Source organism: Seriola aureovittata, chromosome 12 (assembly GCF_021018895.1).
Source record: "Seriola aureovittata isolate HTS-2021-v1 ecotype China chromosome 12, ASM2101889v1, whole genome shotgun sequence".
Taxonomy (NCBI): Eukaryota; Metazoa; Chordata; class Actinopteri; order Carangiformes; family Carangidae; genus Seriola; species Seriola aureovittata.
The window spans coordinates 21,330,377-21,343,449 of record NC_079375.1 but is presented as its reverse complement, the minus strand read 5'-3'; the positions used below and the strand labels follow the sequence as shown (position 1 = coordinate 21,343,449).

General features: G+C 40.3%; 1 protein-coding gene across 3 annotated transcripts; it reads left to right on the top strand.

Moving 5' to 3' along the window:
• The first annotated feature begins 1,185 nt into the window (after positions 1 to 1,185).
• Positions 1,186 to 12,836, top strand: LOC130179267 (WW domain-containing adapter protein with coiled-coil-like). Of its 3 annotated transcripts, none has more exons than XM_056392153.1 (13): positions 1,186 to 1,515; positions 1,976 to 2,009; positions 2,757 to 2,946; positions 3,419 to 3,510; positions 5,204 to 5,319; positions 5,502 to 5,599; positions 5,784 to 6,062; positions 8,258 to 8,374; positions 8,720 to 8,868; positions 9,055 to 9,146; positions 9,578 to 9,695; positions 10,455 to 10,582; positions 10,663 to 12,836. In XM_056392153.1, exons 1-13 carry the CDS (start codon positions 1,475 to 1,477, stop codon positions 10,730 to 10,732), a joined length of 1,524 nt encoding a protein of 507 aa, XP_056248128.1. In that variant the 5' UTR covers positions 1,186 to 1,474; the 3' UTR covers positions 10,733 to 12,836. The 3 variants fall into 3 exon arrangements, with proteins under 3 accessions (XP_056248128.1, XP_056248129.1, XP_056248127.1); XM_056392152.1 differs by having other exon boundaries at positions 1,187 to 1,515; positions 9,512 to 9,695; XM_056392154.1 differs by lacking the exon at positions 8,258 to 8,374 and having other exon boundaries at positions 9,512 to 9,695.
• The last annotated feature ends 237 nt before the right edge of the window (positions 12,837 to 13,073 follow it).

Below are 13,073 nucleotides of genomic sequence, written 5' to 3'. Positions count from 1 at the left end.
ATAACCCAGTAGTTGAGCTTTTCAGTATCATTCTGACCTCTGACCTCTCTGTGGTTGACTGAGAGCTGTCATTTAGAGAGCAAAATGTGATACCATGTGCTGTGGATTAAGTGCATAAAGGTTAGTCTGTTATTCTTTTGTATACTGAACTAGAGAACCTGAGTGTATGCTGTACTGTGTCATTCTCCACACACCACATCCCAAACACTCCCAGGAGAAAAAGGCAATATTAGACATTAGTGGTCGTTAACAGGCTTTCTTTAATGAAGAACGAGCTCACAATCGTCAATTGCAATTAGCAAGTAGGACAATGAAATTAGGCAATATTTCGTAAAATGGCATGTTTCATTAGACCACGTGAATAACTGCAGAAGAATTATACTTCATGCTCGGACCCATACTGCTCATGGAGGGTAAAATGTTCGTGCCATTGATGTATGGGCGCAGCAGACCAGCGGGCAGACCGTGGGTGTGTCCCAGAAAAAGGCCAGCCAACGAGATGTGAAGTCGGAGGAGGAGCCCGCAGCACCAACTAGCTTCGTTTTCAGCTGCGTCACGTTATCCAGAGACAGCTAGGCTAATACCGGAAATAAAGCTACTTACTTCAAAATAACAGCTCCAGTGCTGAGATGCCATAGTGATGGGTGGGGGGGGGTGAGAAGGGCAAATATTCACATTTGACCACACTTTAGTGTATTTCCTTTCGTTATACTTTGCCATGAAAAGGGGATATTGTTTTACTTTTAGTACAACAAAGCTAGAGAAAATACAAGTTTTGCCACACTTTTGTCTAACTTTCAGCATAGATATCCCCCTTTTTCAAGATAATCTAGTTTTAGCGGGAATTGTGGTCATTTAGAATAAAATATCTTAATGATACAAAAACAATTCGATATCTGCCGACAAGGACGTTTTGCAATCAGAAATGTCTTGACATAAGTACTATAAGTATTATTAAATATTCTCCAACGATGGTAGTTCTATTCTGCAATATTCTGTATACTTATGATTCAGGCCCATCTGACACAATTGTCATTCCTTCCAATTTCGTAATATATTTATTCTCCTTTGCACTATTTCTCTTCTTTGTGGTACATTTCTTTACTCCGTACAGTAATGCCAATATAATCTTTTAATTTGAAAAGGTGAGAGCGGAAGTTCTTTTTTCTTGCTAAACATTACCGACGAGTCCTTCTTCTCCGTTTCCTCCTGCCTCTGCTGCTTTCTACTGAGCTACATCGGCTGAGCCAAGCGCATACCATAACTACATGCCAGGTGATGCACTGAGGGTGGTTTTTAGTAAAAAACCACCCGCTATGCAGTGCTGGTGCTCGGTACACGGTTTGTAGGTATCTGTGTGGTAGGGCAGACTGGGTCCAGACATCAGGAAGCTGAAGAAAAGAGAACTGTGAGAGCAGACAGACAGGAGGCCACGGTTCCCCCTCACACACATACACACATCACCACGGCCTTGATGGTGATGTATGCAAGGAAACCAACAAGAGTCAGCGATGGGTAAATCAAGCACAGATCTTAACATTTGAAAAAAATAAGGCGTAGATTTTACCTAATTTATTTATTTGTAGTTTGGTTATTCATGGCTTCTTGTAGCCGTTAGCAATTAATGCTACCAGCTAACAATTTGGGTACAATTAGCTGTGGGTTCCGGATATATCCTAAAACTAAATTGCCCAACGTTAACGCAACGTTAGCTAACCGACAGACCTTGTTCATACAGGGTAGATTATATAAGATACATTTAAAAAAATAACAGTTATTCTTTAGTAGTGACAAGATGAACAAACAGCTGTTGCTAAGATGACAAATCAAGCTAACTTAGCTAACGGCGGCTAATGAGCTAACTAACGTTAAGTATATACCAGAAAATACGTTGCTAAGGTAAGAAAACTAACGTATGTTAAACGTGAAGGTTCAAACTGTCTAATAATAACGTTTGTTCTGTGCGTCTCCACAGGTGCAACGACAGAAGGGATTCACAATCCTATCAGGTATGACATGATCAGTTCGTTAACGGAACCTGTCAATACTCTCCACTGACATAGCTTTTCCAGTTGTCTAGTGTTTTTCCCTTAAAATAATAAACTGACATCTTGATATTGGCATGTTTGAGCTACAAAAACAGTTCCTGGTAATATTGTCACTTAATAATACGGTGATAAAGATTTTATATACATTAATCTAAATGACTATCACAAAATCTGACAATTGAGCTCTGAAATTGCAGTCATATTCCACACTGATGCTATGTATTTAAACAAAATAAGTAAAAGACAGCAACTAGCCAGCCACGGCCACTCCTTATGTGTAATGATATTTCAACTCTTGAGTTTAGAAGTTAACCAACTATTAATATTTTAAAAAGACTGGCCTCACAGAAATGTAAAGCTCGCTATTGCCTGTAAAGAAGCTGGAGACGACCAGCTACTTTTTATGTTTCTTATGGTAGCAGAATGTTAAAATACCTAATCTAGTTGAAATCAAAACATCTCTTGCTCCATGACACAGAGGATGTTAAGTTCAGCCACTTCAGCTGTACTATTTTAGAGCATATTAGTTTTGTTTGTCTGTGCTGTTAGTCTCAATGGTGTAGCACTTCTTTGATGAGGCCTTCTTAATGCATTATATTTTCTAGAAAAATAAATGATGGTGTCGACTGGTGTGTGATGGTATGTGAAGAAATGAAATCAGTGTATATGTGTACACATCCCCACAAGTCTATCTGCCATCCTTTGTAGACCCATAAATCTCAGCCAAAGAGCCAGTCCAGCAGCCTTCACCGTTACGACAAGGTGCGCGATGGCTCATCGGATCCCACGCCCCCTTACAAGATGCTGCGGCGCTCAGACGAAAGTCCTGTCAGCAGACATGGAGACAGTACTGGGCATGGCAAGGCAAAAACCTCTCACACAATTAGAGGAAAAAATGGTAAGCCTGGATCTGGTGGTCTTATACATGCCTGCAATTTTAAGTTTTATTTTAAAGGACTGTTAAAAGGAAAAGACAGCATCTTGGTCCCACCAAACCCCAGACAGATGTAAAATATCAGGTGCTTGTGGTTTAGCCTCAGCTTAGAGAAGTCATCAATTCTGACCATCATATAGAAGGTCTTCTGACAAATGTCACTGCTATCCAAGGTTCATTTCCAAGGCATCCTTTTTTGTGTTGATCTCTGACATACTGTTGGGACTTGTTTTGTCATAAAGTTTTAGATTGTTTTGTTATGTCACTGCCTTCAGATTACAGTATACCTATTGCTGCTCAAATGTAAACAATGCAAACCTAGAGCAATAAAAGGCAATGAAAAGCATTTATTATTTTGCAGTTGTGGTTGTCAATGAGATTTTATTCCTCTGTGCAACATGTATTTTCAGTTACTTGATAAATGGCTTTATTTCAGGGACCAGCGGCTCTCCTCAGGAGAACTCCCACAACAACAGCTCCCACCATGGCTCCGACTCACATGCAGCTCAGAACAAACCTGCAGACAGGGTAAGGTGCTGTCCAGCATTATCTGATGATATACCCTCAGCATTTCCTGTATAAATTGGCGTCACGCTGCTGTGGAACATGGTATACGGGACAATTTGTGGATTCTCTCTCTCTTTCTTTCTCTCTCTCTGTCTCTCTCTCTCTCTCTCTCTCTCTCTCTCTTAACCTTTATAACGTGTCTCTCTCTCTCTCCCCCCCCCCCCCAAACATTTTGTTACCAAACTCAATAACAATGCATGGTTGAAACATAACAGGCTCCCTCTATAGAGTAGATGATCTGATTGGATTTTAGACTTTTCTGCAAAAATATTATCCATTTGCACTGCTGAAGGAGACACTAATATCTTTAATATAATATAACATTGTCTGATTTGACATTAATTAACTGGTTTATCAGCATAACGTATACAGGTCATCAGGCGTTAACGTGTTATAGTAAACAGATGGTGTGGATTTATACTCTTATTTGCTGTTACCATTCTGAAACGAGTAGACAGTGAAGAGTGGTATGTCATGACAGATTAACAAAACAAAAATGTTAATTAATATAAACTTGTGCGTACACAGCTGGGTTTGATTGGAAATGTGTAGCCAAATAGCGTGTTTTCCTCCTGTGGTCACTTTTGTGCATCCAGTGTGAGAGAGATGAGAGGAAAATAAATCCACAGATGAGCACAGGAAGAGACTCAGAGACACAGCTACTTTATAGTTCGTCTTTGGAGAGATTAAGTATTCAAGTTTGTTTTATGTTTTGCCAATATGAGTCTACTAATAATTATGCTTTCCTATCCATCTCTGCTATACGTTGAGGCTCAAAAGCCCAGAATAGTTTGATTAGCTGCTGCAAAAATAATTGTCCACTGTTTGTGGGCCTACAATTGTCTCAAACTGTTCTTGTTTAATCCCCAAAAGGTTGGAGTTGTGCATTGCAAGTATCTGTTTTTGTTAACAGCCGCCTTCAGCACCTTCTGTACATCTATATGCTATTCTATAGACTCACCAGACCATACGTAACATTACTGATGTGTAACAGACTTAAGCAGCAAGTGTTAACAGCAAAGAGTGAATTGAAGAGGATTCAAAACTATTTTGCTTTGTAAAATTTGAGCAACAGTTTACTATAATACTATTATTTTAATTACAATAATGAGAACCACAATTGCTTTTGTGTTGGGTCATAAATTATGTTCAACTTCTGACAGGAGTTAATGCAAAATCGTTAAACTGCAATTCACACAATTAAAAACCTTTTTGTAGCAGTAGGAAATGTCAAATCACATACCTTTTTTCGGTGCTATAATCTGCTATTACTGTTGTCCATATTTAACTTGATCAAATCTGTAATTTTTCAAGATCACTGATCACTGCTGATCATCTCAAGAGAGATCAGTGCAGTTGTAGATGAGGAGAAAAATAATGGGGCAAGCTACCTTCCTGGAATTGTTGGAATGACGGGAGCTGTCAGTATGATCATTAATATTAAATGTACTGGCCCGTATCCATTATTGAAGTTTCCAGTCACTTCCATATACATTAGTATGAAAATTTGTTGTGAAAATTGCTTGAGCTGTGTAATCCACAACAGTGAATGTAAAGTCTACATTCACTTTACATCTTTTGCAGTGGTATTTCTTAAGTTGTCATACTGTCTCTTAACCTTTATAACGTCTCACGCTCTCTCTCTCTCTTTCAGCACCAGGACCCAGCAGATGACTGGACAGAACACATTAGCTCCTCCGGCAAGAAGTACTACTACAACTGTAGAACTGAGGTCTCCCAGTGGGAGAAGCCCAAGGATCTGTTGGAGAGGCAAGCCTACTTAAATGAAATTACTACATATATGCACTGAAACACTAATTGAGATCCTCATTCTCATGCTTAGCATTCTCATATAGTCCAGGATCACATAGCGCACCTGTCCTAACTAGACAGTGAGAGTTTAACTGCAGCCTGCACATCAACACCTTTGCATTCTGTTTAATCTGCTTCAGGGAGCAACGACAGAAAGACTCAGTCAAGATGGCGGCGAACAGTTTCCCCAGGGATATGGACTACAGACAAGAGGCCTTGCAGGACAAAGCCACATCAAGTAAGTGTGGCTCAACTATAAAACCAACTCTAAACGTTTTTACATAGCCTCTCGCATTGTTTAGCTTCTGCTGATTGCTTTTTGGATAAACATCTGAGATCCAGAAAAGGTTATTCAAACATATGCGCTCAGAATAAATATTGTGTCGAATAAAACTGTGTCCTTCTGGTGTGCTTTTCTTCAGAGACCACATCAGGGGACCAGTCAACAGCATCAAACGCCGGCCATTCCTCCTCTTCCTCTTCTTCTCAGAGCCTGAATTCTGCTCCCGGTGCTTTAGGTTCCACCCCCTCCACCATGTCCTCTTCCTCTTCCTCATCTACGGGGCAGTTGCTCCAGTCTGTCCAGTCCCCTTCACCAGCACTGCTGCAGGACCCAGCCCTCCTACATCAGCTCCTCCCAGCCCTGCAGGCAACTCTGCAGATGAATAATGGCAGTATGGACATGGCTAAGCTCAATGAGGGTGAGGGCACAAAAGACAACATGAGCATGACATTCTTCCACTTCCAATCATACTGCCGTCTTCCATGGTTTCTTTTTGGATAGTGTCACTGGGGTCCCCATCATTTCCTACTCATAGGGGCTTTAATGCAACTTTTTGGTGCTGCATGCGAGTAAGTAAAACAGCACAGAAGTGGCTACTGAATTGCATTAACGCCGCTATTTAGTGGTTTTACTTCACACTGGGGGTTATATCATATTAATCGACGAGACAATTAGTTGTGTTCACAAGCTCAGATATTCTTTTTGAATGGAGAGTTCTTGAGGTTGTTTGTAGCTTTATTGTTGCTAGGCCAAAGAGTGTCTTCAAGTCCATTTACAGTTTGTCTTTTAGACTAAAGTGTTTACTAGACCCTTTTAACATACATCTACTTCTGAAGGCTCGTGTGACGTGTTTTACTGCCATGAGTCTAATGGTTGTGGACTGAATCATCCGTCAAGCAGCCAAGAATTACTGCTGCCATCGATAATGAGGGGCTCAAAAGACAAAAAGAGTCTGATTAAAGCTGTCAGAGAAAATCCTAATGATCATATCAAAGAGCCTGACAGGAGAGAGAAGGCGTATTCACATAATTTTTGCTATTGTTTCCTCTATTGTTGTGTATGTGGCGAGTTTTGATGGTCTTGTGCAGATGTCTGTAGGTGCACACAAAGTTTAAATTTGTTGAACCTTGGCCTGAGCTGCTTGAACTGAAAGATGGACAAAAAGCTTATTACCTGTGTTTTTGAATGTCCGGGACTGTACAATAACAAACTGGCCTCATATCGAAACCAGAATAAAAAGATATTTGTTTTATAAATTATCAGTATGGCAATGGCGATTTGTTACAAAAACAGTGACTGAAATGTTGCAGTCGACTGCTCACAACATTAGCATTGTAGCTAAGGTGGCAGCGTTCAGTACAGTGCTTGTGGATTGATAAAGTTTCACACTTGTTTTTCTGCTGGAATGTGAAGCCTTGACAGTGTGCAAGTATGTGGCTGACAAACAACACAAATATGGGATTTACATTTTGCTTAAATAGTATTATTTCATGTTTCACTTCTACAAGAGGAAATGCTTCAAGGATGAGGTGTTTGTTCTCTTTAAACAAATGGTTCCCAGCAGGACTAGAGTGAAAGTCTGTTTATAAAATCTTAACATCAAGTCTTTTTCCAAAAACAGGTGTTTGATGAAACGAGTTAATCTCATATTTGCACCAATATAGAGCTTTAGTGAAACCAGAACTTCTGGGTTCTGCTCTGGAAGAAAACCTCATTTAAAATCCTACTGACATTTGTAATCGCGCTGATAATATAACATACGGCCTTAGAACAACAGTATGTCTTGAGGAGCAAATCAGCTGAGATTACAACTAGAACACTGAAAAACAAATGACTTTAGAGTTGGTGAATTTTATAGATGTGGACAAAATCAAGTCATGATGACGCAAGTACTCATGTTGCCACACAGAGTTTCTTCATGGGAGGTGTTTAAATGATACAGGTTTATATTATAGCAGCTGCTGTAGTTGATGGTGATTTGTCTCAATATGGACGGTAAATTCCAGGATCATGCTTCATGTTTTTCAGGCTGGTGAAGGAAATGCTGAATGAGTTAGTTAGCTAACAGAGGCTAGCCTGGACATGATGTCATGACTTCATCTCTCTGTACGGCAGTTTATGATGTAATGATGTTTATGGCAAAAAAAAATGTCTTTCCATCCCTTATCTAATGGGTGACCGTGTTCTGCTGTTCATAACCTGGGCACGCAGCTGTCATTTATGGTGATTTTTCTTGCTGTTCTGTCTGTGTTAACCTGATATACGTGTGTGTGCGTGCTTCTTGTTTAGCCTCCAAGTTCTTCCAGTCGATCACTGATGAAATGACACCTACATGAAATGATTCATATTTCCACCAGTTTGATTCCTGTCTGAACTGTGTTTTCTCACTTAACTGTGTGTGTTCATGAATTCACCTGTTGTGTGTCTTTGCTCACCCACGTGTGTGTGTGTGTGTGTGTGTGTGTGTGTGTGTGTGTGTGTGTGTGTGTGTGTGTGTGTGTGTGTGTGTGTGTGTGTGTGTGTGCGTGCGTGTGTGTGTGCGCGTGTGTGTGCGCGCGTGTGTGTGCGTGCGTGCGTGCGTGCGTGTGTGCACTTCCTCTTTCCTCCCTCCAGTCTTGGCAGCTGCTGTCACCCAAGCTTCCTTGCGATCTGTGCTTCATAAACTCCTCACTGCTGGACCTGCTTTCAACGTCACTGCTCTGCTCTCAGCTGCTCAGCACTCCAACCAAGGTACGGCCTCCTCGCTGTTTCTCACCATCTGCTACACAAACTAATTTCCTGTGTGTTTTTAAGGGTCCCGCTCTCCCCATCCCCACCAACTTTTTAAAAAACTGTTTTAAACCTGTGTAATTATTCCTGTTGACCTTGAGTTGTTGAAATTTGACATTTCATGCAAGTTAACTGCGTGTTGTTTAAGAGCTTTTCAGACTATATGCATAAACAGGAGATATTGTCCCATGTATTCCAGTTAGCCTCCTCCATTGCTGGAACGGAGGCCAACAATCTGCATGTGAAAGCTGATGATGCTTATGCCACCACACCAATACTGTGTCTTCTATCCTTTGTCTTCTGTAGCCCAGCACTCCAGTCAGTCTCCCGTTTCTCTGACATCAGATGCATCATCGCCACGGCCGTACGTCTCACCACGGAACGGCACACCCCAGAGCAACCAGAAATCCCTTCTGGGCGTGCATCCCAGCAGCATCACATCCTCACAAACAAGGGTGAGCACAACGAAAAGGCACAAAGAAGAGACGCCTTTAAAGAGCGGAGGGGGTACTTCCTCTCACCCATGACTCACGGCCTCTCTCTCTCTATCTTCTCCACTTTGTTATGACTGCCCTCGTCTTTCTGGTTCTCTAACACATGCCGATGCCCTCATGCCCTGCTGTCTTTCTTTCTCTCTTTAGGGCAGTATGTCTTCAGGGAAGCAAGGACCTGTCAACCTGTCTCAGTCCGCAGAGAAGCGTCCAGAAGACCCCAGAACTCTCCAGCAGAGAAGGTAGAAGTTCAAAATCACTTCAACACAGTATTTCTTTTTGTGATGGAAATAAACTAATGAAATGTATCTAGTTTTAATTATTCAGTTCCCTGAACTAGAATTATGTTACTTTATTGACATACAATTATAGGACTTTACTTCAACTCATTGGTGAGGTTGGTTATTGACCCACATGTCTTTAACATATGAACAGCAGTGTTAGAGTTATTCTGAGATGTTAATGAATGAGACCAAATGAATGGTGTAGATTGAATAATATGCAGCATCCATGACTAATATACCAAAACATCAGTTCCAACATCAGCTGCAGCTGGATTTTATTTACACCATTGACACACAGTTAACCGGTTGTCTCGCTCCACCAGCCAGGAGATTCTATGCACGGGTTCAAATATGTCCGGTGCTGCATTGCCCCATGTCCCCTCCAACAGCAGCGGCCAAACCCAGACTGACACCCCCGGCTCCTTCACTCCCACCCTGGCAGCCCATTTTGATGAGACCCTCATCAGACATATCCAAGGATGGCCTTCAGAGAACACGGAGAAACAGGTACAGTTCAGTACACTGCTCCTGTTGATTTCCAGGTGTTGCAGAGCTATGGGATGCTTCTCAATGATTAATATATCTGTAGCATTAAGCCAAAAAACATTTTTTTTGTTTTTTTTTTATTTCAACAGTCTTTTCTTTGGGGCCTTTTGTTTTCTATGGCCATCCAGTTAAATAATATCTTCCCTTCCTGCACATCGCCATCGCTCCTCTGCTGTGAAACGACTGTTAATTGTGGCTGTTGAGTCACATGACACTTTTCTTTTAGTTTAACTTTTCACAATTTACTGTTAATCTACTGTGCACATTTCCATTTTTTATACTTTTGTCCATACTGTGATTTTTACCTCACATATCACCTTTTACTTTTTTCACAATTGCATTGGTACATTATTCACTTCCTGTGTATTGCTGAGCAATTGTAACAAATCGATTTCCCTGCGAGGATCATTAAAGTTTTCTTTAGTCTGATTAATGAGCAGTACAGATGGTAAACTAAAGATTTTCATCTCAACAATATAATGTCTAAACCATGAAAACTGAGAAACCCATCCATAGAAGAACACAATAAGTTGTGGTTGAAAGCTTCTGTTTCCAGGGTCAAGAATAAATCTTCGCTCAACTTTGAGTTCTGTTTAAATCAGAATCACAAAATCAGTAAGTTACTGTCGATTGTCCTGAAGTATGTTTGTATGTATGAATGTTTTGTCGTGATAATCTGGAGTCATGACTCACCAAAAAGCTCTCATCCCTTTCTGTCAGGCGGCTCGGTTGCATGAGGACATCCACAACATGGGCAGCTTGTACATGTCTGAGATCTGTACAGAGATGAAAAATCTGCGCTCCCTGGTCAGAGTGTGTGAAATTCAAGCCACACTGAGGGAACAGAGGTGAGGCAAATGTTCAAATTTGCATAGACATCAACTGATAACGATACATTCATTCATACTTTTTTCCTCCTCAACTACAGAATCCTGTTTCTGAGGCAGCAGAGCAAAGAGCTGGACAAGCTGAAGAACCAGAACTCCTACATGGTGTGAGCACCTCAGCAGAGAAGAAAGGATTTGGATGGATGGATTAAAATATTGTTATAAAAGTGGAATAGACATGGACAGCAAGCTGCTACAGCCTGTTTATTCTCCCTGTAAGAGCAACTGAGAAAAGCTGTTAGAAGACAGCGGCTGAAAAAGCTCCGTCATCCTGAACGTGTCTTTTTCTTTTCTTTACTTTTTTTTTTTTTTTTTAAACTTGTTTTTCCAATGTCCACCACATGAAATCTTCTCACTGAAAGGTGAAACTGACTGTTCACTGAGTTGGACACTTTAACCAAGTGGACATAAAGGACCTGAGGCTCTTTTCAAACAGCACCTTTTTGGACTGTGAACCTTGGATTGTGTGTATTGTATTGGGTTAACTTGTTTTCTGGTGTGTTTTGATGTGTAGTAGTCAGGAAAAGATTCATTCTTGGAAAAATGAACTAAAATAAATCATCTCATAATCGGTGTGACACAGTTCTCAGGGGGGGGGATGAACAAACTTGTTTACTCCCCAGACTTCTGAAACGGACTTTGTCATGCATTGAAATGTATGGATTCAATGGCAGTGATGTTACTGATGTTATTTTTTATTCACTATACTCGTCAGTGGTTTTGCCATCCCAGTGTGTCTTCAAGCTGGTTGATTTTACACGTCATGACATGAGATTAGCGAAGACCTTTGACCAGACCTTTACTTAAATGTGCTTCAGTTATTTCGTCCCAGTTGATGGGAATCTGCACTCCAGTGATACAAATTCACTGGGGAGTTATGGTTAGTTATGACAAACGCACTCCAGATGTTTCAAAGCCATCTTGAAAAAGCCTACATTATTGGACCTAGGTTGGCTGCTAGAACATATGAGGTTGTATTAATTTGTAGCCCTGCTGGCCGTTTTCTTACCCCTTCTGTTTGTCTTTTTTTGTATAATTGTCAGCATTTCGTTTCTCTCCCAATTCCAATTGGGGAAATATTTCATTCCTTTTGTGCAGCTTAGCAAGAGATTGTGTAAAAGAATAGAAAAGTGACTGAATTTACAGTCATGTAAAGCTAAATTATTGTTGCACATGATTGATTACGTCCTGGTAGTCATAATGACAAAGATCAATGGAAAGATGTTTTATTTTTTCAACAAGGAAACTCATTTTGTTTTCGTTTACGTTCAGCTGACGTGGCTGCAGCCCTTTTATCAACTAGACTACTTTTTTAAAGGATTCATTCATGATGAGAGGGTATACTTTTTATATGAAAACATCATATTAAACTGCAGTCGTACACTTCTAAACCCATAAAGTAAGTTCCTTTGTCTCTCTGCTATTCTTTTCCTTGTCCTTAAATAGTTTCCACCAGATCTGATGTGCACACTTTTTGGGGGTGGGGGTGGGGATGGGGCTTTGTATTCCATAAAATATGAAAATAAAATATTATACCACACTCCCTGCTTGACTTTTACTTACTTTTAATTCAGTTTAAAGATGTGTGTGAGCTATATGCCTTGAGTAGATTTTGTGATGAATTATTCATTTTGTAATTTTATAATTAAAGTGTGAAATGATGCATCCAGAGGAGGGTTTGGGTGACAGCTTTGAGAAATGTAAATGCAATGTGATTAGGCCATGCTCTTGGCGTACGTGTCTCCTTGAGCCTCATGGTTTGGGGCCTATGCACTATGACACATTAAAATTTCAATCAAAGAATTCAGGTAGTATCTATAGATTAACACTGGACCTTTTAACCTCCTAGGACCTGGCGTCCACATATGTGGACCTCACATTTTGGATTCTCTAGACCACAATACTAACTTTTTCTCAACAAGGGCCTGGTGACCACATATGAGGATATTATACTGCCACTCAGTAATAGAAATGTAAAACTAATGTCCTCATATGTGGACATCATTTTTCTCAGGTCCCAATCAGCCTAAATAGCAAAGAGAAATTAAAAATGCACGCCATGCAAGAGTTCGGGTCTTAGGAGGTTAAGGCAATCTGCAGTCACTTATTTCTGCCCCATTAACCCCATTACCATTCTGTTCAAAGGAATGCATTTTATTAAGCGTTGCTGTATATTGGGTAAACTTTAAATAAAGGGCTGATTTATTTTAGCATTTGTAAGTCTCCTTGATTTTTTATTTGAATTCATATATATGTATTAGGTGAACTTGGATGAAACTGATGCAGTATAATGGAACAGGCCTTTCAGTAAATCCTCCTTCATGAGAATTATAATGTTCAGTATTTGCTGAATCTGTTTGAGAAGTGTTGGTTTATTTTAATGCTCAGTGTGGAGGCTGTAATTGTGCTAATGTTTAAGTGTACTGAGAAGTGTTCCTAATAGTTTGTCAAG

What these genes read in the sequence shown, in the direction of transcription:
- LOC130179267 (XM_056392152.1), top strand. Translation starts at nt 1,475, where the DNA reads ATGGTGATGTATGCAAGGAAACCAACAAGAGTCAGCGATGG. An exon ending in CACAATTAGAGGAAAAAATG is followed by an intron (nt 2,947 to 3,418) that starts GTAAGCCTGGAT and finishes GCTTTATTTCAG; the next exon opens with GGACCAGCGGCTCTCCTCAG. An exon ending in CATGGCTAAGCTCAATGAGG is followed by an intron (nt 6,063 to 8,257) that starts GTGAGGGCACAA and finishes TCCTCCCTCCAG; the next exon opens with TCTTGGCAGCTGCTGTCACC.